The sequence below is a fragment of the Sander lucioperca genome, chromosome 16 (genome assembly GCF_008315115.2).
Source record: "Sander lucioperca isolate FBNREF2018 chromosome 16, SLUC_FBN_1.2, whole genome shotgun sequence".
In the NCBI taxonomy this organism is placed as follows: Eukaryota; Metazoa; Chordata; class Actinopteri; order Perciformes; family Percidae; genus Sander; species Sander lucioperca.
In genome coordinates this window covers 20,679,304-20,706,560 of record NC_050188.1, presented here as the reverse complement: position 1 = coordinate 20,706,560, position 27,257 = coordinate 20,679,304, and the positions used below count along the sequence as shown (strand labels likewise).

At 39.8% G+C, this 27,257-nt stretch overlaps 1 protein-coding gene across 1 annotated transcript in view; it reads right to left on the bottom strand.

Annotated features, from left to right (window-relative positions):
- rapgef5a (Rap guanine nucleotide exchange factor (GEF) 5a) overlaps positions 1–23,978 on the bottom strand; it is a 51,828-nt gene extending 27,850 nt beyond the window's left edge. Inside the window, exons 1-7 of the mRNA XM_031323333.2 lie at positions 23,583–23,978; positions 14,299–14,349; positions 11,322–11,428; positions 10,703–10,824; positions 8,652–8,829; positions 323–404; positions 136–184 (exon numbers count right to left, since the gene is read on the bottom strand). Of these exons, the coding sequence (XP_031179193.1) occupies positions 136–184; positions 323–404; positions 8,652–8,829; positions 10,703–10,824; positions 11,322–11,428; positions 14,299–14,349; positions 23,583–23,726 (733 nt within the window). The 5' untranslated portion in view covers positions 23,727–23,978. The remainder of the gene's footprint in view (positions 1–135; positions 185–322; positions 405–8,651; positions 8,830–10,702; positions 10,825–11,321; positions 11,429–14,298; positions 14,350–23,582) is intronic.
- Between the last annotated feature and the right edge of the window lie 3,279 nt (positions 23,979–27,257).

The following is a 27,257-nucleotide window of genomic DNA, read 5'->3' as shown; positions in this document are numbered from 1 at the left end:
GCAACCAACAACAAGCAGAATCAGGTTATTTATGACATATCTTCACACTCATTATGTAACATTGTCTTTGTCACTGCGTGACACTAGGTGAACTTCTCAGGAAAGCACATACAGTCAAGCTAAATTTATACTTACAAGCTTTGCGAGTCTTTCGGGCGAGAGCAGCCGCCAACTCACTTTGTACCTGTTTGAGAAAAGGTGTCAAAACAAAACCATACGGAAAAATATAAAAACTCTTAAATAATCAATTAAAACTCTCTGTAATGAAACGGCAATATGATACTGCATTTACCAATCTTCAGACACACATGCAAACACTGACCGTAGACGTGAGCCTCTCAAGAGCTTTCATCTGGAGAATCTCACTGCAGATATCTCTGTTGCCTTCAGAGTCCTCCTCTGACCTTGGACACACAGACACACACACACACAACTTTACTTACAACTGACATGTGCATTATTCTGACCAAACACTCTTAAGAGATATAAGTTTCCTGTAGGGCTTTTGCCCTCTCTATGCTGCCCCCTGGTAAACCTAGAGAAGAACTACAGCCTACAAACATCTACATTGTGTACAGTCAAAAAAAAAAAAAAAGTCAAAACGTCTGTATTCAAATTGATTTAAGTGGACAGAAGCCCCTGTTCTATTTTCACCCTTTGTATGAAGAAACCTTCGCATTATATCCAAACAAAAGAGATCTAACAGTGGCTTCCTAATGGTGGATCACTGGTTTCTCAGAGACCAAACCAGTAGTAAATCTGATCACAAAATGAATTGACAGAAGATTAGAAAGATATCGATAAGACCTGACATTTGTTGAAATCCTGTACTCAAACCTCTTTAATGTAATGAAACATAATTAAACATTAATCAATTCATCAAACTTAAATGAACTGTTTATATCATTTATCAAGTCAACATGAGAGTATAGCATAGAGTAAAGGATTAGTTGAAAATATAATCAACAGATCTATCATTGTAGCTCTAAACATGATAAAGCATACGTCAACAAATGAGATATTCGGCAGAGTTGTATGCCTGTTTTATTTTCACTCCCATCTGTCTTTGTAGTTCTTTACTGCTCACATATCTTTGTATGGAGCATCTTTCTCTGCACCCCCCTTCTTGCTTTAATGTGGTTTCATTGAAAAATATCCCAGAGACACCCTTCTATTGATGTTAGTGAGGCTTTGTGTGTGTGTGTGTGTGTGTGTGTGTGTGTGTGTGTGTGTGTGTGTGTGTGTGTGTGTGTGTGTGTGTGTGTGTGTGCGCGCGCGCGCTACTGCGGCGGCTGTGTGTACGTGTTCAGTATGTATATACATGTGTAACTCATGTTGAGGATTTTTCTGTGAATACAAATTTGTATATGACTGTGTGATTGTGTGTGTGTGTGTGTGTGTGTGTGTGTGTGTGTGTGTGTGTGTGTGTGTGTGTGTGTGTGTTGTTTTGGGGTAAACGCTGCATTATTCCCACCACAATAATACAAGGTTGTGGAGTTCGTCTTCAACAGCAGCAGACTGCCCCTGAGGGCCCATCATCTAATATATTCATACAAAACCACTGTTTGGATTGGTCTTCCACACACATGCACACTCTTTCTCAAGCATGCACACACACATTTACACAGACCAATTTGCATACAATTTGGATTTTATCAACAGATCCCAGTGGCACTAGTAATAATTGTGAAGGAACGAAGATGAAGCACTGTGTAATTGTGTCTGTGTACACTAATCTGATAAGGGAATGATAGATGCAGAAGCGGAGGAGATGCAGAAGCGGAGGAGATGGTGATAACACGCAGCCTACAGCCTGACACATCAGCTATCGGCTCGGACACAGGAAAGAGGCAGGTAGACCAACAGGTGCCTTAAAGGAGTGAAAATACCATATTGTTACCGTCGCAATAAAAGCAGTTTGCTGCTTGTGCTTTCCTTTCAGTATCTACGGTCAAAATGACTTGCCTCCACTCTCCTTTAAAATAAGATAACTGATGTTCAAACATCTCACAGAGTGAAATGAACAAGGACAAATTATCAAGTTGTCAATGCAATTTAATGCTGGGGATTTTTACCTTTTGTTGTCCATTAGTGGATCATGAGATGTATAAAGTCTATTCTCAGTCATCATGCTAAATTTATTCTCATAAGGGTCATTACGTTTTTTTAGCCAGCGTTCATTTGGCAATTTGGTGACTCACCATGAGCCTGGATGTACCAGAGCTAGAAGAGACACAGTGGGAGGTGTGTTACCAATCATTAAGCAGCACAGAACAGTATTGATAGAGGATTAACATGATTGGTGCTGTCAACAGCTCCCTTTTCATTCCACATCCAAGGCACATGCCGCAAGTTGTAGTCATGTTTTGTGATTTACCAGAACAGATCCCATGTGAACAATGTGTCACCAACCCTATTTTTGATACAGAGTATGTTAAGTAAGAGAAATATAAGTAAATCTTTGGCTTCAATCTACCTACTGCATATACACATATGGTTGTGATCTAAATGCTACCAATCTTACACAGAACTAAAAGTTTGTGCCACATTGCAGATGGAGTTATTTGTGGAGGAGGACGTAACGTAGCGTAATGTCAAAACCAGTGATCCTTTGGTTGCCCTCCTCTTTAGCTAAAATGTTCCTCAGCATTCTGCAAATTCGTTTTTTTTTCCTTTTTGAACTAGAGCACCATGCAAAGCAAGCAAGTGTGTTTTCTCCTCCCAAGCTAAGGTGTCATATTTTAGCTCCTGGCAATTCTGCACCTCATGCACAATGATATGCAGAGAACACAAAGGCAGGAAACACCACCTCTTACTACACCAAACAATTAAGTATGTATATAGATAATGTACTGTATATTATATACAGTATAATGTGGGAACAAAGAGTACAAAGATTTGTGCATTAAATATTCAGTAATAGCCCTACCAGAAAATGTGCATTTGTGAAGCTGACTCTGTAGTTCAAGTAATATTTAATATTTAGTCATTGTTTGTATACAGGTTGACAACATATTACACATTCTCAACATAATCTAAACATAGCCTTAAAATGTATTGGTTGCAGGGCTATTGTATTCGATGACATTATACTGTCCAGGTGTTCACATTACTGTGTTAGATATGGAAGTTGCATACAACTTATAGACTGTACAGAAAAAGGACTGAAATCAGTGCACACTGTATAGTTTAGTGTGCTAGACAGGGTGGTGTTCACATCTAAACATTAACTCCATGATCAGTCCCCTCTCTGACATTCTAAACTTGACATGGACTAAATTTTAAATGAACAAATGTGGTGCTGCAACTTTAACTTTAATGCTGTCTCCTTAGACAGCTCTTCAAAAAAAGCACTATATTTGCAGGTTTTGCCCGTACTGTAATGTGAACCACATAGGAAGAGAGAAAATGAGACAGAGAGACTTTCATGCCAATAAAACATATTCAGAATTGAATTCAGATATATAGTCTATTTTTATATATATATATATATATATATATATATATATATATACAGTGAGGAAAATAAGTATTTGAACACCCTGCTATTTTGCAAGTTCTCCCACTTAGAAATCATGGAGGGGTCTGAAATTGTCATCGTAGGTGCATGTCCACTGTGAGAGACATAATCTAAAAAAAAAAAAAATCCAGAAATCACAATATATGATTTTTTTAACTATTTATTTGTATGATACAGCTGCAAATAAGTATTTGAACACCTGTCTATCAGCTAGAATTCTGACCCTCAAAGACCTGTTAGTCTGCCTTTAAAATGTCCACCTCCACTCCATTTATTATCCTAAATTAGATGCCCTGTTTGAGGTCGTTAGCTGCATAAAAACACCTGTCCACCCCATACAATCAGTAAGAATCCAACCACTAACATGGCCAAGACCAAAGAGCTGTCCAAAGACACTAGAGACAAAATTGTACACCTCCACAAGGCTGGAAAGGGCTACGGGGAAATTGCCAAGCAGCTTGGTGAAAAAAGGTCCACTGTTGGAGCAATCATTAGAAAATGGAAGAAGCTAAACATGACTGTCAATCTCCCTCGGACTGGGGCTCCATGCAAGATCTCACCTCGTGGGGTCTCAATGATCCTAAGAAAGGTGAGAAATCAGCCCAGAACTACACGGGAGGAGCTGGTCAATGACCTGAAAAGAGCTGGGACCACCGTTTCCAAGGTTACTGTTGGTAATACACTAAGACGTCATGGTTTGAAATCATGCATGGCACGGAAGGTTCCCCTGCTTAAACCAGCACATGTCAAGGCCCGTCTTAAGTTCGCCAATGACCATTTGGATGATCCAGAGGAGTCATGGGAGAAAGTCATGTGGTCAGATGAGACCAAAATAGAACTTTTTGGTCATAATTCCACTAACTGTGTTTGGAGGAAGAAGAATGATGAGTACCATCCCAAGAACACCATCCCTACTGTGAAGCATGGGGGTGGTAGCATCATGCTTTGGGGGTGTTTTTCTGCACATGGGACAGGGCGACTGCACTGTATTAAGGAGAGGAAGACCGGGGCCATGTATTGCGAGATTTTGGGGAACAACCTCCTTCCCTCAGTTAGAGCATTGAAGATGGGTCGAGGCTGGGTCTTCCAACATGACAATGACCCGAAGCACACAGCCAGGATAACCAAGGAGTGGCTCTGTAAGAAGCATATCAAGGTTCTGGCGTGGCCTAGCCAGTCTCCAGACCTAAACCCAATAGAGAATCTTTGGAGGGAGCTCAAACTCCGTGTTTCTCAGCGACAGCCCAGAAACCTGACTGATCTAGAGAAGATCTGTGTGGAGGAGTGGGCCAAAATCCCTCCTGCAGTGTGTGCAAACCTGGTGAAAAACTACAGGAAACGTTTGACCTCTGTAATTGCAAACAAAGGCTACTGTACCAAATATTAACATTGATTTTCTCAGGTGTTCAAATACTTATTTGCAGCTGTATCATACAAATAAATAGTTAAAAAATCATACATTGTGATTTCTGGATTTTTTTTTTTAGATTATGTCTCTCACAGTGGACATGCACCTACGATGACAATTTCAGACCCCTCCATGATTTCTAAGTGGGAGAACTTGCAAAATAGCAGGGTGTTCAAATACTTATTTTCCTCACTGTATATATAGTATAGCGCTGAGTATGTGGGTTGTGCCCATGAAAAATTTGCCAAATCTTCTCTGCTATTGCCAGGTTAACAGGTTATTTTGCTGTTGCTATTGACACTTGTTTTGAGCTTCTGGTACTCCCAGGTGCTGCCAATCAGGTGCCTGATTTAGAGATGAGATTCTGCAACCAGTGGCAATCCCATATCTCCACAGTCTGGGACCGAACTCTATCCTCCAAGATGACAACGCTCGCCCCCCACAGGGCGGGGTTTATCAGAGACTACCTCCAGAATGTGGGAGTGGAGAGGATGGAATGACCTGCCAGCAGTCCTGACCTCAACCCCATTGAACACTTGTGGGATCAGCTTGGGCGTGCTGTTCGTGCCAGAGTGACCAACACAACCACGTTGGCTGACTAGCAACAAATGCTGGTTGAAGAATGGGATGCCATCCCACAGCAGTGTGTGACCAGGCTGGTGACCAGCATGAGGAGGAGGTGCCAGGCTGTTGTGGCTGTGTATGGTTCTTCCACACGCTACTGAGGCTCCGGTTTGTGAAATGAATAAATTGTTAAATTGCCAATATGTCTTGTTTCTTCAAATTTCAATCTGTCAATGGCAGAATAAGCTGTTTGGCATTGGCGGAGAAGATTTGGCAAATTTTTCATGAGCACAACCCACATACTCAGCGCTGCTGCTCCTCCCACAAATGCATGTTCCTTACAAATGGGGCACCATTTGAAAGGGAACTAAACAGGCTTTCCAACGGTATAAGATTTATTGCCAAAAAGCATTGTTACCACAGAGAAATAATCTATCAAACACAAATTTCCTTACTTTTTGTGCTAAGTTTATATATATAAAAAATATACTCTCAGTTAAAATAATAGTACACTTTTAAGATTCAGAAGACCATGAAATTCTTGTGGTTTTATTCCACAAAAGAATATTTATATCTAGCAAGCAGTGCAGTGTACAATGAACAATAAACTAATCAACTTTAATGACCACATTGTGCCTGGTGGCAAATACTATGGTTCACACAAACTGAATGATGACACACACAAAAACATCTTCTACACATGATGCAAAGGAGATAGCCCATTTAATTAGTAGCATGTTGTTCTTGGGCTTCACTAAAGTGTAAAAATCACTAGCAGGACGCCTAACAGTCAGCTAATGTTGCCTTATCAAGTAGCTCAGTGACACAAGGAAATCCTCAAGCTCAAGCTCCTCATAAGCATTGCTGAACAGGGCTTTAACAGGTGGTTTAACACGTTTGTATGTCTTCAGGTTCAGACAGTGCACATCGCCGGGATATTATTTGAATTACTTCATTTTATTAGCCCGTTGGTAATTCTGTCTGCTTTTTACAAAAATCAAGAATCAGCATTAACCAATGAATTAGTGTATTAACCAATACATCGTCAACTCTCTTGGAAGCAGCCAGTGTAACATACAGTACATACAGTATGTTACATGAGATTTGTATTAGTAAGTATGACATTCAATTCCCCTCACTGTCATGCTCGCTCTCCGGTGTCTGCAAATACACCGTTTGAAGTTGACACACAGATGAATGTGTTGACGTGTGCTCTTGTTCCCTCGCTCTCCATATATACTCTTTTTCCGGTTACCCGTCTCACTCTCTCTCTTTCTCTGAGTGACAGATTGAGTTCAGTAGCAGGCTCAGCAGGAATCCCACACACAGGAGCAACAAAGTAGGAAACTCTGGCTGAAACCATTCTGCATGTGTGTGTGTGTGTGTGTGTGTGTGTGTGTGTGTGTGTGTGTGTGTGTGTGTGCGCGTGTGTCAGAGCCCATCTTATGAGTGTTTGAGGATGTGAAGGTGTGTGTGTGCAGCACATCAATGTGTCTCTCACACAAGCACATTGAGGATTTAAAACACTGAATAGAGATTAGGTTTCTAGCTGGGATTTGAGGAAGATATGTGTATGTGTGAGTATATATTATGTTGCAAAACAGTACTTCCAAACGTGCATGTCCACATTTCCACCAAATCAAACACAGTGCCAGATCAGACAGACAAATGACCTTAACCATAAATCTAAATAGGATCACTGTCACTTTGACTTTGATATTTTACCAGAGCAACGGGCTTCCACTTCAGGTCAATGGAGATCATCCGATACATTACCCCTTAGTCACGTTCACCAACTATGCTCAACATTCTGAAAATTGTTTAACATGCGGGCTCTAATGACAGTGACCCAGTGACAGTGGAAACCCTTAACTTGTCCTTATAACAGATAAATATGACCGATAATGTCCGTCTGTATGTTTATCCATTAGACCTGTAACTTTTTAAATTTTAAAAATTCTAACAACCATTCAAACTTATATATTAACAATTTATATATTAAATATATAATGGTTTTTCTGAACTCCAAATTCAGTGTACAGTATAAACGCAACAGGCTATGCTTTGCAGTCCAGCAGGGGGCATTCATAAACTGCACTTTTCTTTTTGTTAACACAAAATGGAGTAAATAATAGTATACAAATATAATATGTTACACAAGCTGTACTTGCTGGTCTTATAAAAACCAGCCACACAAACCTCTAATCCCTGTGCGTGTTCGGCTGAGTGTAGCGTAACGAGGCATATTTTAGCCCTAACCATGAAACACATTTTGAAATCAACATCAAGGTGAGGCAGCTTTTATTTAAACTAGGGCTGTCACAATTAATGAGATAATAACGAGTTAACACTCTTTTTTGCTGCACGATTAACGCACGTTCTGTGATTTGGGCCTTGGTTGATGCAGCAGTAACGTTGTGGACGGCTAGCAGAAACAAACCTCCTTGAGCAGAAATGGAAAAAAGAAAAGGGTCTTTTGAATGACAAGTTCAGTTTCAAAGCCCTTCCAGATGATTCTCTCAACAAGACTCAAGTTATTTGCATGTCCTGTCGATGTGAATTGAGTTACCCCCGGAGTACGTTGAGTCTCAAATACCACTTGCTGGCCAAGCATACGGCTGACACAGATAACCTCCCTCCCCCTCTTATTTAACCTTTACAAGTGTTAAGTAGGACACTACATTGTGTTAGAATTACCAAGTAATGTTACATTCAGGTCAATATGCCCATCTGTTGTTGATTTATGGGCTTGAGTTTGCCATATTATGGTTGGGAATATTTTTTGGGCATACAGTACCTTTGAGGTTATTGTGGAGAATATTCTAGACAGTATTTGTCATTGTTTTGGAATAATAATAAACATCTGCATAATAAACATCTGCATAATTTGTCCGCACCCATGTTGATAAGAGCATTAAAAACTTGAAAACATTCTCTTTAAAATACATGTAGAACAGATAAAAAATGTGCAATTAATTTGCAATTTATCGCAAGTTAACTATGGACAATCAATTAAACATTTGTAATTGATTGACAGCCCTAATATACACTAATTAAGTGTTCATTTTCATTTGTTCAAACTTTTTTTTTTCTTAAGTGAACGCCCGACCATCCATCCATTGCAGCGTAACTTCTAATCAGATTTTAATGGACACTTACGGGCTGTTGGCCCCGCCTCCAGAGCGAAACTGGATGTACGGGGCGAGTTGTAGGAGGAGCCTAACTGCCTCTGGCCATTCCCCCTCATTGGAGCGAAAGTCACAGGAGGCAGAGTCACACTCCTCAAAGCTGAACTGGTAGTAAGAGTTTGAGTCTGAAAACATCACCCGCTGGTCCACTGAGGAAAGAATAGGCACACAAACACCAAAAGAACATGTAAGTAGCAGCTTCCTCTCCTGTTGTGTGTCAGAAATTCCATCACACCTCATTTGACTTGCAAAACAGCCATTCAGAGATTTTCCTATTTTCCCTTTATCATTTTCAGTGTGTGACTACTTTAACAAACTTGGTCCTCATCAGGTGTGTGGACAATAACAATAATAAAACAATAATACCTGTTGAAGGTACTGTACACTGTTTATAAAGGTCATCACAGTGTAATCAAAGAGTTGGACGCCCTACTTTTCAGGGGCCACCATGTAAGTAGGGTTGGGTATCGTTTGGGTTTTTCCAATACCGGTGCTAAAAGGATACTTTCAAAACGGTGCCGGTGCCTAAACGGTGCCTGAACCGATACTTTAAAAATAAATAAATAAATAAGGAAGAGCACAAAATGACAGCCGGCGACATTAAAGAATGGCTTGTTTATTGCTAAGGCCATATGTTCAAAATGTATTAATTAAATATGTAATAACAATAACTTATTTTATTATTAAACGACAAAAACAACCACTAGATGGGAAAAGGGTATTTTACAATAACTTTGAAGGCTTACCAGTTTCAAGTAAACGCTTTGTGTTGATTTTTAGACAACGGCAGCTGCAGACTGTTGTAGGCCTACGTCTCGGTGTTTGAATCCTCTACAGTGAAAAACATTCACACTTTACACCGCCTAGCTGTCAGCATTGTAACAGTGTTTAATCTAGCTACTAGCTAACGGTAGGTTAACGTTTCCTGCTGCAAAGTGTACTGTTAACTAGCGTCACATACAGTGATGCTTCTGTTGCCTCTAATGTATGTTTCCGAGCATCAGAGAGAAGTGCAGGCATTTAAGTGGCACAGAAATGAGGCGCCGAAATCCGCGTTGCTATTGGGTCCGGTAGATAGTATCGTTTAGACACCAATGCCATATTAGCACCCAGTTTCGGTACCCAACCCTACATGTTAGCTCACCTATCCTGCATCATTATCAATAAGTGGCAGTCTATGCTATACAAAGGAAGGCAAGTGATGCATGCTTGTTATCGTTTGTACAAATATACACAGATTTACATAATCAAGAATTGAGTATTCATCATTCACACTCAAATCAAACAAGCTATTTAACTTGTGAGGTTAGCAACTTATAGGTCTTTAAGTTGTTCTGATAAAAAGAAACAATGTAATATGTACATTGGTTCGTTTATAGCACACACTTTTTAGTTCTAGAGAAAGAGTAAAAACATGGTGACAACAATGAAAACCTGGATAAACTCTTTATCATTGAACATTGAACTGCAGGTAGTCTCAAGAGGAACAGGTTTGCTCATTCTTTAAAGAAACATGAATTGCCTTTGAATATTTTACACTCTTTACAATGTGTCAGCCATAGTATACTGAGTGTAGTTTCAACACATCATACAGTAAAAGCAATATAAATAATACCATTTCTTTTCTTCTGTATCAGCTCTATTGAATACAGCAATCACATCCATGGTGATAGATTCACAGTTTCTTAGAATATTGGTGGTAAAACGTTAGTTGTTAACATGGTCTTTGGTAAATAATGAAATAGGATGTTTGGGATTATTAATGGGGGGCTTGGGTACACAAAGCCACAGTGTCATTCTACCTTGTGGAAAGTTAAGCAGGTGAATGAAGCAGTGAATTCACCTCTATTCTGTTGAAAATTACCTGGTGAACCTGGTTCTTTCACAGATGTGTGGATTGTTGCTGAAGTCACTGGAAGTTAACTATACACTTTAAAGCACACACAAACCTCCAGGGATTCTAATTGTGTGTGTGTGTGTGTGTGTGTGTGTGTGTGAATGTGTGTGTGGTTGTGTTTTTACCAGACAGCAAGACTCCCAGCTCCAGCAGCACCTGCCAGACACGCACAGCAGTAGTCCGACAGCGCACGTACAGACACTGCTCACACAGCCACTGCACCAGCTCCACGCCCACGTAGCTACGTCTGTTAAAATACAAACATATTTTTTAGTACAGCCACACTGTCATGATATGCATGCACACACTTCTTCCCTCGACACAAAGCTTGTCTTTTTAATTTAATCAATATCCATTGATTATTCATTAGTTCTCTGTAAGCCTTTTTCCTCTGAATACACTGAATACTTTCCGTCTGCTTTCCCTCAGGATAAACTCCTTGTGTATGTGTATATGTGATGACAGTAAAGATTACCTATTTTTTATTTGAGTCCAGATGTTCACATGGTCTTTGCATGCATCTATATGTACAGTATATTGCATGAGCGTGCATGTATTCCCAGACCATCTTGTGCTCTGCTATATAATGTCTACGTCACACTTTGCTCATCTTACTGCATAAACAACTTGACTGGCCAATCAGGACAGGCCTCAACAGTGAATGGTGAGTCAGTGTACATGCTTCACCAGACACATCGATTCATCCCTGCACACAGACAGACACACAAACAAAGACAAGTGTACCGTATGATTCTGGCCAGGTGTATCTTGTCTTTAGCTGGGTATGGTCCATGAGAGAGGAAGGCATTCCTCACAGCCCGACCAGCACATGGAAAACTCTGGGAACAAGACTGAACAAAATGTATTTTTGAACTGTTATTTTAAAATCCAAACACTCAAAACTAATAAATGTGACTGATGACAAAAATCTTATCCCAACATTGTTTTGGAAATGGACATTAGACTGCAGAGAGCTACATGTAATGTGGCAACATGCTGTCATTGACGTGCTCACAAGGACAGCTCGATAACTTTCCCCCTGAGGAATGACATATTGACTGTGTCTACACGCTCTGCAATAATCTGGCTATTGACGTTATGGTAAATAAGACCGTATTTCAATTAAGCAGTTTACAGGGGCTGTTTGTTCTGTTTCATTCATATTCACGTTTACATGTGAAACAGCAGAGCCCGCTTAATAGGGGCTTCATTCACATTATGTTAAAACATGAGAGACTCCCTCATGGAAGCAGATTAAGCAAATGACTGCACTTCAAGTCTTAACTTTTATAGTAGGATGGTTGTAGAGCATGTGTTAGATAAATGGTCCCATGTATTGCAACATTAAGGGTACCCTGTGGGTTTTTCCTGGCTCAGAATGGGCCTTTGGGGGGGTGACTACGCACGAAAGTAAGCATGATTGGTTCTGCAATGAGTTTGTGTTATCTTATTTGACAGAAATCTATGCATTTTCCTGTTATTTCTAACCATAAACAAAATGTCTATTATGCTTGAGTAAATGAAACCCCAATCAACAAAACTGGTTAAAAAATATATTTTATTACAACATTGGAAAGGGGGAGGGGAGTGAGTTTGAGGAAAGGGGTGTGGGGTTGGCTAAAAACTCTTTAGGGTGGGGGGGGGCACCACAAATCCCTCTATGCAGGAAAACACTTTGCCAGTGGCGCTATGGAGCAATGTTTCTAAAGCCCCTTTCACACAGAGATCCTGAATAGTGCCACACTTTCTTTATTCACACAGAACCAAGCAAAGGTGGCATCTAGGGCTGCTCCCTCTTAGTCGATTAGTCGACTAATCGGTCGTTTTGGTCTTAGTCAACTAAGATTTCTTTAGTCGATTAGTCATGTTTTATGCTTTTTTCATGCTGAATGACTTATTTCCAAGAAATGTATGAGCACATCTCTGGTAAACACAAGAATTAAAGTGGTGCTTTTGCATGACTCTTTGCAGAGAAACTCAGATTTACAGCTCTGTCGATTAAATCAACTAATCGATTAGTCGTAATTGAATGAGTGTTAGTCGACTAAGAATTTCTTTAATCGAGCACAGCCCTAGTGGCATCATGCCACCCCAGTGTGTGATTTCCCATAACATGCGGGCTTAAAGGAGCAACAACTCTGTCCCCCCCATTCTATCTCCTAACTTTCACACAGACAGCGAGACGGCTTAAGGCGCATCAGTCCCTCCTTAACAGGCTGTGTGAAAGGGGCTTAAGAGAGGGTCCCCATTTTGTTAAATCTCATGCACATGCAAAAGGACACAAGGCTGACACCATACATATTTTTGCAGATGGTTTTGAATTTTTCCTGATCTACAGTTTGTAACATAATGTTCCAAGTGCAGTATTAAATTTCACCTGTGTGTCTTGGGCTCAAAGGAGGTTTCTGACCTCAAAGCAGAATTACTGATCATCACTGTGGCAACAAGGTGCACTTCAAACAAAGAACCAGGGTTCAATCAGCCTTACACAGCCAGACCTCAAATTTCTCTTCACACACACTGTGGTCTGCTGAGCCTTGATCAGCCTTCTCTTCAGTTATGGGTGTTGCCAATACAACAAAATTACGTGGCAGGCAATTGGATCAAGTTTGGATAAACAATGACAAATGAACACACCTTTGCTTAAACATGTTTTGCTTTAGATTTCCAAGCTGTTCTACAAACTGTCAAATGTGACATGTACTAGTATCTACCAAAATGGGTTTTCTAATCTGAGGTGACAAATAGGCCACGCAGTTGCATAATCATGTTTGATTTCGAAGCAGTTGATCCCAGTTTGAGAATAAAGAGGTGGAAATAAAGCACCACCCATTGTCACCATCATCCAAACTAACATCCATAGTTTATTAATTAGTCCATCTTTCAGTGACCAGGTTGAATCAATTCTTAGTCAATATTTTCCAGACTAATATCCTGTAACAAACTGAGGGCAGGAGATTAAAACTGGTTTAGCAAAGATCAAATTTAAAGCTCTTTTTTGCAAGCATCTTGCTGTTTAGGTGCTCATGGGTAAGGAGTTTTTACCAGCGTCATACTGCTTTAGGTACTAAATCAATGTTTGGATATAGCCATTTCCATTGAGGCAAGATATAAAAGAGAATCTACTGAAATACAACCAATAAAAAAATACAACAGTGCTGAGGGACAAACAGCTAAGCGCAGGGGTAACAGCAAGATGCATATATAAGCAGCATTAAAGCTTCAGATGTTGATTTCTTATTTTAAAAAACAAAAACTTTTTATTTCTTTAGCTAATGATTTCAATTTTCAAAGAAAAAAATACTCAAGTGTGGTATTTAAGCCCTAAGGCCTTTTCAGAGTGCAGTGCTGAAATATTTGCTAAACCGCATTAAAGTGATGCATGACAAATCAAGACTCCCTAAGAGAGAGAGAGAGAGAGAGAGAGAGAGAGAGAGAGAGAGAGAGAGAGAGAGAGAGAGAGAGAGAGAGAGAGAGAGAGGTTTGTGTGTGTGTGTGTGTGTGTGTGTGTGTGTGTGTGTGTGTGTGTGTGTGTGTGTGTGTGTGTGTGTGTGTGTGTGTGTGTAGTTGGTGAAACTAGCTTGGAAAATGCCCATGGTAATATCACCACAGATGTCACCTGTATTGGGTCTAAACAAATACACTTTTGCTAAAACTAAAGGCAATGACATCATCACCTGTGTGTGTGTGTGTGTGTGTGTGTGTGTGTGTGTCTCCTTACCCTGTGTACTGTAGGTCCAGCGCTCGGTCCGGGGATAGTGTCAGGTGATTGCTGTTGAAACACAATGCACACAAGCATTCAGAGCCAACACACAATGACGCACACAGTAAATACACTGACTAAACAGATGAGAAAGACCAGTTTTACTATTCCAAAAAGGTTCAGGTTTTGTTTAAACCAACAGCAGTAACTACCATAGTTCATTCATTCATACATTACTGCAACATACTTTGCCAAACTGAAAGAACACAGCCATTCATTATTACTTATAAAAGTTGATTATCTGACCTAAATGGCTCAACAGTGACACACACTCAAGTATAAAGTACAAGTACAGTACAAAAGTAAACAGTAATAAAAACACATTCATGAGTTCAATTCCTTGACAATGAAATACAAGTCAGTGTAAAAGTCAGTCCAACTGTCACAATATAAAAGTGACCTGATAATAAAACTCTTCTACCATCATGCCATCATGTTGTAGGCTGTGCTTTGGGCATATCCACTCCACCTCTACGTCCCCTGTCAGGAAATAAATGTTTAATCTTTATGTATTATTATGGTGCCAGAGGGGCTAGATGGCGGTGTTAACACTGTGGTGACACAATAGTCATAAAACAGATTAAAAACGATAGTAAGTGTTAGATGAAATAGAGCGGAAACAGCACTACATGTAGACATTTGTATTTCACTGCAGGTTAATACATTATGATGAAACACCTCGTCTTGGTTGCTCTGCTGCTGGATTAAAAGCTTGCTTCAAATGTTTCACAGTCCCCGATTTAAAATAAAGTTGTACCATCTTAAAAAAATAATTTTACACACACATAAATAAATATATATATATATATATATATACACACATATATATATATATAAATATATATACATATATATACATATATATACATATATACATATACATATATATATACACATACTATATATATATATAACACACACACACACACATATATACATATATATATATACATATATATATACATATCATATACATATATATATACATACATATATATATATATATATATATATATACTATATATATATATATATATATACTATATCATATATATATATATATATATACATATATATATATATACACATACATATATATATACACACACACATATATATATATATACACATATACATATACATATATATACATATACATATACATATATATACATACATACATACATATATATACACATACATATATATATTTATTTTTTATTTATTTATTTTTTTTACTACTAATATAGTACTACTATATTACTATAATAATATTACTACTAATATAGAGCCAATATTTATTATCCATTTTGTAAAAACATTTAATCACGATACTTAAAGCTGTAATCTTGAAGATTTTCTTTTAAATAAATGTCTTGTAAATCACTATCAATCACTAAGGGGGGGTAACACAATTATTATTATGATTGTAATACAGCATTTTATTCCGGGAGATAATCAGTGGGCCATAGGATCAATCATAATCCATTGTATACACACAAAAAATAGAACTACAGTATGCACACGATTCTGAAAACTTGAAGCTTGTGTGTTAACAACAAGACTCCAGACCATAGAAATAAAAATGGATAGAAAGGCCATTGAGTCGTGGCTTCGGTTTTAGATTTGACTACTACTTAACAAAATGGCGATTGTAGTTAGTTGTCATGGTGACAGCATGCGTCAGTGGGGCTGTAAAGTGAAATCTTACGGATTGCCACTTTAAAGATAGACATATCTATCTGCTAGCTTACAACTCACGCAGGGAAACCTTTACAGTGTCTATAAAATACCCAACTCTCGGAAAACGTTTACACGGTGTTTTGTTTTACAACACTGAATCACTGTGGTTTAAAGAGGCTTTATGACACTGATCAACAGACAAAGACTCTTTGATGTCAAAGCGAAACAACTCTACAAATGTATTTAAATTAAATAAACATACTGTAAAGCAGAGAATAACAATTTGCATTTATTTACCACCTTTACACTAACACGCCGATGTTGTCACTGGTTGAATGGAGATCACCTTTGTGTAATCAAGGTGTGATTTTAGGTTAAATAAACCTGTATCTGCAGTTTTTAACAGCTGGCTAGTCAATTTCTTGGCTAAGAGTACATAACCAAGACAGAGGAAATTTGGCCTTTTTCACAGTAGACATTTTCACTTGTCAGTAGTAGAAAAAGGCACAGGTGTTACTAATACCATTAACGATGGCTCTGTTACATTCAAGCGTACCAGACAGTGAGCCGTTACAATGTGACAGTGACTCAGCATGCAAAATAGCCGGACCCTGAAACTGAAGCAGCTAAATGGAATTCAGCCATCGTTAATTTTAATATATACAGTACATCTGTGTTCTTCCTGCTGTGACATGTCAAACTGTCTATTCATAGTGTCTTTGCCCATTTCAAACAAATATGTGAAAGAGTTGTTGAAAAGTACCAATCAGTGGAAGGATACCAGAGAATTTTCAAAGCAGTGAACAGGAGGAATGGAAAAAGATGTGGTACAGCCATCCTCAATAACTGAGTGTCCATGAAAAACCGGCAGCAAGAGAGAATGGTCTGATGAGACCAAAATCAATCTTTTTCAACAGCTTACTAAAATGCTTGGTCATGGCAGTGTCATGCAGAGGGCATGCTTTTCTGCAGCAGGCCTTGGAACGCTTTGAAGATAGTGGGTAAAATGAATGCAGCAAAATACAGAATAATCCTGGAGAAGAACTTCCTGCTGTTTGCAAGAGAACGCTAAATTGGGAGAAGGCTTTATTTTTCAGCAAGCTAACAAAGCCAAGGCAAGGGTTTCAAAATTAAAATAAAGTGACAATACGTTGTAGATTTGAATTTATTTTGCGTTTGAATTGTCTTAGAACAATACAGCATCATTATCAGTGGATAGGGTGTGAGAAAATATCAGATACGGGCATCTGCTTTGAAAACATTATGGTAGTGCATCGCTGATAAAAAAAAAAACTAATTAGGATGACAATCACGTTGTCAATGTTTTAAAAGACAGACAGATGACAACCTCCTGCAACAGGAGTGCAACTGTTCTGTGAGCTCAGTCAGTGAAGTGGGATCACTGATAGAGTTGTGGGTTTGATTCCCTCTGGAAACTAGGGATAGACCATTTATCGGCCCTGGCCGATTTTCAGGCCGTTTTTTGGCAGTTTGCAGATTATCTGTATCTGTGTTTTATTTGCCTGATAACCGATAAAGTTAATTCATTAAAAAGTGCGCTACTTTGGCTCCACTACAGCTCTGTGTCTGTCCCTCTGCTTCGGTTTCACTCACCACTGAGTCTGACTTAATGTCCCGCCCACAACTCTATCTGACTCTCTTTTACTGGGTATTATGTTGAAAAGTTCTAATTTATTAAATCATTGCTTAAAGCATTTAAACAAAGTTTTGTGTTGGATTTTGTAACATTCCAAAATCTTTGACTTAAAAGATTTTCATTTTCACTGTATATGTATATTGGTTCCAAATATCGGTTATTGGTTTCATTAACGGCCTTGAAAAACCAGTATCGGTCGCGCTCTACTGGAAACCTCCACAGGAAACTAACCCTGTGCTAGAAATCGCTGCTACCCCTGCCTGATGATGAATAGGGAGATACCGAGAGCTCAAATGATGGAACAAATGAAAAGCACCTAAGCAACTGTGGAAGATGGATGTAGATGAGGAAATATAAATGAGTTAGCGCGCAAGAAGAGAAAGAAGCGAGGGAGGTTGAACAAATCACAACAGTCTATGAATATATGACAGGGGATATGAGCATGACAGATGGAGTGGGAGAGAGATGAGGCGGTGAGAGATCATTTTAATTGTAATCGTGAAAGAGAAAAAAAGTGAGTAGGACAAAGATAGAGAGGGAAAGAATGCATGTCCATGGCTCTGATTTGCAAGAAAATGAAATAGATAATTACAGAGATGTAGAGCAGTGTGTGTGATCCTCATTAGAGCGATGATACTGTCTGGGATGTCACACACTCACACACACACACACACTCACACAAGCAAGCGAGGAGACACACTTGCACACAAACCTTATCCAAAGCAAGTGACTGTATCACCGCTCACCTAAAGTCCTCTTAATTAAAAGGAATACAAAATGTTGCTTTCTTGTAGCGAGTTAGAGGAGAGAGGATCGAAATCATTCTCATATGTGTACATTAAATATAACGCTGCAGCCATTCAGCTTAGCTTGGCATGAAGACTGGAAACGGGGGGAAACAGCTAGCCTGGCTCCGTCAAAGGTAACAAAATCTGCCTACCAGCACCTTTTTGGATCGTCAGCCGGACAAAACAAGCAATGTGAAAACGTCATCTTGGGGTTCAGGAAATTGTATTGGGCAGTTTTTACTATTTTCCTACATGATACATAGACCAAACAATCCATTGTTTAATCTAAAAATCTGTAAATTAACCGACAAATAAAATAATCACCCATTGCAGCCCTAATATTGACTAACAATGTGTTAATTGATTATTTTCACACAGTTTTTCCACAGGTAGTACATTACAACTTTGTTTAACAAGTCTGTGTTTGTGTGTGTGACGATATGCAGTGTTTGGACTGAGTGTTAAGTGGAGCACACCAGCCAGCCAAGCACACAGACTAAATAAATTGTTTCTGACTCTCGCTATCTCTGTCTTGCTCCTTCTTTCTCTTTTGTCTTGGTTGAGTTGTCTTATCTCTCCCTCTCTTCACCTCTCGGTCTCGTGAACACAGAACTCGAGAGGTCTTTGTTCCTCCACCATCATCTCTCCTCACAAACGAGCTCAAGACACACAATGACTAAAGAAGTTCCATTCATACTGTGTCACACGACGAGAGACATATCTACTGGCCATGTTCCTGTGTGTCTCTTTGTCTGTGCCTTAGTTTCCTCATAAACATACAGTCCTCCGTCACAGGGTATACTGCTGTCAGGACCAGAGGCCGAAAGAGATTGACAGGAGAGAAGAGAAGATGAATGTTGAGGAATGAGAGCTATAAAGAGAGAGCACATGCTGACACACTTATCTGTGTGATGACTTCAAAGTGTATACAGAGAGAGAGAGAGAGAGAGAGAGCAGCAGAGAGCAAGTTCATTATCTGCAAGAAATGGATTACTCTCAGATTAGATTGCTGAGCACAGTGAAGTTGCTGTAGCACGATATGCTTGGCAAGCCCCACACACACACACACACACACACACACACACAAAGCTCCTGTCGACTCCTCGACAGATTCGTCATACAAGGAAGCCAAAATGGAGAAATCAAAGCAGCTACAGTGCAGTTCAACACACACACACACACACACACACACACACACACACACGACTTATCAATCAACAAAATATTCATCAGTATAGTTTCAGCTTCTCAACTGTGAATATTTGCCAATTAGAAAACTGAATCTGATATGAAACTGAATCTTGTTTGGACTGTTATTGGACAAGCTATTTTAAAGCAGCCATATTATGCTCATTTTCAGGTTCATAATTGTATTTTAAGGTTGTACCAGAATAGGTTTACATGGTTTTATTTTCAAAAAACACCATATTTTTGTTGTACTGCAGTGCTCTCTTTCACTGCTGCAGATCCTCTTTTCAGCTGGTCTCTGTTTTAGCTACAGAGTGAGACCTCTTTTCTTCTGTACTATCTTTGATTGCACTGCACATGCCCAGTAGCTCAGATGTAGATCATGTCAGCTAGCTAGCTCCATAGACAGTAAAAGAAAGGCTGTTTCTACAACTTCGGTCAGTTACAAGGCAGGATTAGCTGGGAGACTTCTAAATGAGGGCGCATATGTAAGTAGTTCTTTTGTAGATTATGGTGAACTTGTGTGTGTTGTAGCAGTGCTTTGCTATTGAGAACGAGGTAGCGTGCTAGCGTTAGCGTGCTAGCGTTAGCGTGCTAGCGCTACTACGCTACGAGCTAATGGTTGCGGTTAGCCTGCTCGTATGTATGTATGTATGTATGTATGTATGTGTATATATATATAAAATCATCAGAGTGTAGGCCTGCACGATTAATCGTTATAAAATCGCGATCTCGATTCACGATTTCATTTTTAAATAACTTCCAATTTTTTTTTTTTTTTTGACTTTCTCATTTATTTTTACGAAGCCTACTGCATCACAAACGCTACTACTTTCTTCTGTGAGTTTAAAACATAGACTGTATAAAATAGGTTTTAAAGCGCTGCAATGCTCTCCCTTCTCTTCATTGAAACCTCTATGTTTACAGGCTTGTGGTGATGATCAATGTGCTATAGGTGCCAAAAAACATCTATGTTTGGTACTGCCAATTTGTTTTGTTTTGTCATGGTTCATGTGTGCAATAAACATTACACTTCATGAGAAAAAAATCGTGGCAGAAAATCGTGATATCAATTCTAAGCTAAAAAATCGTGATTCATATATTTCCCCGAATCGTGCAGGCCTATTAGAGTGTAGTCTGCCATAAATGCATTACAGAAAGCAACAACAAAAAAACGAAGCTGCAATGCCAAACAAAATGGCACAATTAAAATGGGAGTGCACGACAAATCAACTGTGTTTTAATGTGCTACTGCTATTTCCACCTTCTCGATCATTAACATGCATCATTTTATTTGCTTGCTTTAAGAATGTAAACCCATAATAATGGCAACTACTACAATGGTAGGGACCAGACACCCATACTAGTCGGCTGTTATCTGATTGCTGTTGGCAGCGTCATCTGTTAAGAAAGTTCCAGGTCCCACGCTGACGTACACACTGGTTCTTCCTCTGTTTTGGTGTCAGCAACAAAATCCAACCAAGACTTACAATCCACAGTAAGTGGTTACAGAAAACTGACTTGGGGCATGGGTCTTGCTATGCCATGCATTTCCTCACCAGTAGGCTACTGCGAGTTTGTTTTACTCTGACAACATTATAAGTCCACTGTGAAGTTCACTGCACATATGAAGTGGTAAGTGACTGGGTTAACCATTAAGTCGTTCTCTCCAATCTGACACCTAACTGAGCCTTGGTCAACTCTTTAGAGGAGGAGGGGGAAAAAACTAGCCTGGTTTTCTCTGGTGTAAACGTCTACAGCGTGGGTACTGTGCAGAGCACCCTGGGAAGTGTATGGAAAGTTTAAAAGTCGGTTCCTTTAAGCAAATTTCTCTGCTCATGTCACATCATAGCCAATAAAAGATGAATACCAGAGCAAGTCACAACAGAGAATAATGTAAGACAAGCTTCCCAAAGGGTGAGGCTGTTGCCAGCTGGAACCAAAGGCGAAGGATGGCTACGTGCAACACAACAGTTTCAATTCACTTTATACGCTGTCGGAAGACATCAAAGAAGCACACATTAGGTGATGTGAAAAACTGCTTATGTGAGATATTTTGCACTTTTACAGGGCCCTAAATATTTGAACAAAAACAAAAATTAGCTCAAGATTCTGCATGGATCAACAAAAGCAGGTAAAAGGTGTGCAGGTGTTTGCCTCAGGAAGAGATGCTGTGATGTATTTTCTTTTTAGCATTTCCAATTCTGAGTGCCATTGTAGTGCAGTGCAAAAATAATCACACATGGGAGTTCATCTCTCACATCTTTTTGGAGAATTTATATGTGCATGTAAAATCAAGAGTGAGTCTGGGGGGTGTGTGTGTGTGTGTGTGTGTGTGTGTGTGTGTGTGTGTGTGTGTGTGTGTGTGTGTGTGTGTGTGTGTGTGTGTGTGTGTGTGTGTGTGTATGTGTGTGTGTCCAACTGCCAGTGTCTGGAGAGAACCAGTCTGCACAGAACAGAACAGCCATACCTTTACACTACTTACTCGCATCAACACACTCATATGGCACCCACGCATGCACATACAAGACAGGAGAAGGAAAACATTACTTTTTTTTGTCATCTATCTACATTCCTTCTTTCCTTCACTTCATCTCAAGCAATGAACAAAAACACAAAGATGATACGCTACATGTTGCAGTTAATGATTTAAAAACAGTGCGCTATTTAGAGTCTGATCCAGCTCCTGACATGATTGTTGTAGCTTCATAATTCTGACACATCTGTACTCAAGTTATCCATCATTTATCCATTATTTATGGTTTCAATATAATGTTTTTGTCCGGACTCTTATTTTGACTTTCATATTTTGCAGTTTATTATAGGATTACCTATGGTTGATTTGTTTCCACACTTAGATAATTTAATCGTAACAAGAACAATGAGCGGCATCACAAGTCCTTTAAACATCACTTAAAATGACAACATGTAACATGACATAAACTGCATGTCCTCAGTCCAAAGTGGCTTTACACTACGAATGTTGCGTATTTTAGTACATTTGGCACTCTGTCCCTGATTCCCACAGAGGCAATCAAGAACACATTTTCTCCCAGCCACCACCAATGGTGATGAAGATGAGCGGAGCTGACACTGTGAGCAGATATTCGGCTTGTCAGGTGTGTTCGTTCCACATCAGGGCACACCGTGACACACACATTTACTGCTTATTAGACCAATCATCACAAAACAGAACCAGAGAACCCATGAGATGAATTGTTGATAATCTACAAGTTAGCCCAATTTGAACTGGAAGAACTACAGAATAGAGCTGAAACAATTAGTAGGCCTAGGCCACAATTAATTTGTTGATCAACAGAAAATGAATAATTTTTTTTCATTATTATTCAAAATGTGAAGATTTGCTTTCTCTCCGTTTTGTACAATTTCAAACTGATGGTTGGTTGGGGAAAAAAGATATTTGAAGGTAGGCTATCACCTTGAGCTTTCAGAACTTGTGATGGCCATTTTCACCGTTTTCACATTTTGTAAACAAAACAGTAGCCTAGAGGTAATTGAAAACAACAATTGACAGATTTAGCAAATGAAAATACTTTTGTACCCTTTAGACATATGAGTAGGCTATGTTTTTTTTTAGTAGCCTGTGTGTGTGTGTGTGGTGAAACTGTTGGGGGGGGGTAGTGTTGCCTTGACTACCGGAGTGTAAAGGTATGGTGTACATCACCAATTCTAGTTATGGATGTAGCACGCGCACACTCATACACACACCGCCTCTGCGACAGTAATGCTTGTAACAAAATGAAAACACCTGAGTCGTGACGGGGTTACGAAACAGCCTCTCGGTGCAGGGTCTCGGGAAAACTACACGGTTGAAAAGATAAAACCGTGAGCCGTTGCTAACGTTCATCAAACATAAAAACACGGAAGGACGGACAGTCACTCAGCGGTCGGTTTGAAATACTCACGCTCTTCTTCCGCAGGTGCAGCCCGTGCTTGAGTAGCCCTGGCAGATCCCGGATTTTGTGTTTGAGCTGAGCCTGGTCTCGTGCGCTCCGGTTCCATCGCAAGCCCGCCAGCAAACCGTCCTCTGCGGGCTCTGAGTCCTCCATGGTTCCTTTCCTTCTCCTGTCTTTCCTCGAGCTGCCGCCTGCCACAGCTCCAGGTGTCTACTGTATCCTCACAAGGCGCACCACCGTCCGCCCCCGTTCGCCATTTCCCCCCGCATCGCGCGCATACTTTTAGCGACCTGCATCTGCAACCACACCGCGCGCAGCGTTAACGAGGCTACTGAATGTATTGCGCAGCACGCGACGTTGCTGCTCCACCCAATAGCTCTACTCCCCCAGTAGCCTAGGTAGGTGTGTGTGTGTGTGTGTGTGTGTGTGTGTTTTGTGGGAGGGGGGGGTCACAGTCACAGGTGCATAAAAAGATTGCATCACTTCCACCTTTCATTTTCTGACCAGTTTGAATAAAGAAAAAAGGTAGGTTTCAAACCATCAAATGTTAACTGTTGTACTGGTGCAGTTGACATTTTAGTATAATTGTAATGTTTATTTATGTTGTGTGTTGTAAATTTAATTACATGCCTAAAGATAGGCTAAGAGTCTGGGGGGAGGGGAAAAAGAAGCAGAAGGTGCTCAGTAGGGCTATGTCACCACATTACCTGGCTCAAATTTCCAAAAGTAAACAAAGACCAGCCACAGAGTGTATGTCTGTGTTTGGGTGGGTGTATGTGCTACATGGCAAAGCCTATGTTCCAGGTTTGGAGCTAATTTGAACCCAACAGTAAAATGGGTGCACTCACTTTGCGTTATAAGAAGAAGCTCTTTTCCATCCAACACATAAATCAAACCATGTTTCTATACCAATCCGTGGCTTTGTGTGAAGACAGGAGCCATGGGACAAGAAGAAATTCAGTGTATGGCTTGAAAAAGAACTCAGCTCTCTTGGGATATTGGGGAAAGTGCATTCAATTTGATTAAAGATTACAAATGAAGATGATCTGAAAGCGAAGTAATTTGAATTCAGTGGATCCAAGAGGATCTGAGCCTGATACTCCAGATAACATAAATCAGAGCAGAGTTCAGTTTGAGTGCAGCGGGTTCAGATGTCGAGTCTGCTTTCCTGATAGGACTTGTAATCTGGGATAATTGGCCCCTTTCAGGGACTCAGATTATACCAACACCATCGCTATCAGATGTAATGGGCCACCATACATATTGTTTAGTGGCTGAATAACACACACACACACACACACACACACACTTTTATGTTTGTTTAGGTCAAAAGCTAGCTGTAACATTTCATCTATTAACTTGTAAAATGCAAGTTTGGTGCTGAATCCAGACTCAAATGAGGGAAAGGAACAGTGATGTGTTTTAAAATACTCTTTTTTTTTTTTTTTCCCACCATCTCCATTGCTCACAATACTTTGGATGTCAGTGTCACCTTTCTAATGATAATACCATAGACCCACTAGTTAAGTGGGCGGCAGTAGCTCAGTGTGGACTGTAGCTGGAGAGGTGCCAGTTCACCTCTTGGGCACTGCTGAGGTACACTTGAGCAAAGCACCAAACCTCAAATTGCTCGGAGCCCCTTAGCTCTGACATCTCTCCACTAATGCATGTATGTAGGTCCTGTGTGTGCATGTGTGTGTATATTGGGCCGATGCATGTAATAAATAAAAACAACACACAAGTGTAAAAACTTTTTTTTATTTTTCCCAATGAAGGACTAATAAAGTGATTCTTCTTCTTAACAAAATGTGACAGCCCATACAGTATAAATGATGCACCAATTTTACTCTCCACTGACCCTTCAACTCTGCCTGTGATTACTTTGTTTTAGTGTAGTGTGCAACAAAGCTGTTATTTTTTGTTCTGTCTGAGTGGTCAGATTCAGATGGCTGCATGCATGACAAAATGCTTACTGTTTATCCAAGACTAACAGTAGTTTATTGGGCTTAAGACCTTTGATTAAACAAAGTTTTTGTAGTTGTGCAGTCCTTTCACAATACATATAGAAAGGCACCTCAGCGGCAACTGTTGAATTTTGTGATAGGCTACTGGAACACAATGATCAAAAGTAAAGTTGGCTTTTTAACACTGATGAAAAAGGTGAGAACATATCTGCACCCTACTGGAACAATGTATACACAAGCATGTCAAGTTTTTGCAGCAGATAAAAGCCTAATGTCAGGCTTCCTGTATGACATACAGTAACCTGCCAAAATGCTAATGGAAAGCTAAACACAATTAATGAGAACGCAAGCCCATCAGTTATTTTTTCAGATCATTGTTCAGATAGCTGCCTTTTGAGATTTGGTGGGCAGCGCTGAAGGAGAAGCTGTGTAACTACGGTCTTGAGGAGAAATGCTGCCAGAGATGCCTCTGATGACTTACAAAGCCATTGGACATTTTAATATAATTCTTGGAGTTGGCATTGTACAGTGTCACACATTTCACATTGGTCAAGACTCAGGAGAAGTATGATAATCAGCATCTTTTCTCCAAAGAAGTCCAGAAGCAAATTTTTAAAGGACTTTAGTTAGGAGTTAAAAGTACAGCATATGACTAGTAACTTCAATAGCTCTCCAGTAAATCTGAAGAAAGCAGCACAATTTGTATTTATACTTATAGCACCAGCAGACGCCTGAAAATGAAAGAAGGAAATAAGGAAAATACTCAGTGTTTGCTGAATTGCTGAAGAAGCAAAAGAAGAGGAGGGGACTTTGGGCTTTCTCATGTCGAGTCTGGAGGATGATGAAATATGCTGCTCTGCGGTCTCTGGGGACCACCGCTGATATGCACACACAGTCACATATGCACACACAGCAAAATCAAATAAACCTGATAGTACAGCATTTGAATGAATGAGCCCTACATAATAGTGCGCTGAAACTATACAGTACACCAGGGTTACATGATGATGCACAGGAAGAAGAATGGATTATAGGGGGAGGGGAAGTAGAGTAAAGGAGAAGATGGGGAAAGAAGGCGCGAGAAAAACAAGAAGGCCAAAGCAGAGAGGGAGATAGTAAACCAATTACCATAGGACTGGAGAAAGCCTTTCATCCCCAAACTGTCACCGCACACGCAAATATACACACTTTCTTCTGCCTCTCTCCTGCATGCAAATACAGTATCAACACACATGGTCAGACATCTCTCTTTATCACTCACTCACACACATTTTCAGAGCTCCCTTCAAACAAATGCACTCTTGATTAAATATTGAAGAGTGCCTGTGGCAAACGGAGCAAAGATACAATTCCTCTCCTCTCTTATGGAGCTCTCTCCGTCCATTGGAAGAAGTGCCCTTGGAAGGGAGAGAGAAGAAGAGGCAAGAACAAGGTGGCCTAAGAAAAAAGGCACAAAGGGAAAGGGAGGATGAAGAGGAGTGGGATAGGATGGGAAAGCGGTGAGAAACCAGCTGGGCAGCGATGAAAAGACAGGAAGGGAGAAACAGAGAGCAGACAAGAAGAGAGGAACAGAATCTGAAGGGAAATAAAAGTGAGGAGAGGATTGCCATACTAAAATTAACAAGGAACTATAACACAATATGACAGCTAAGGTCATCTATAAAAGAACAGAATCGAGGCTCACACCATGAAAGAGCTGATACTGCTCTGTGCACTTTTC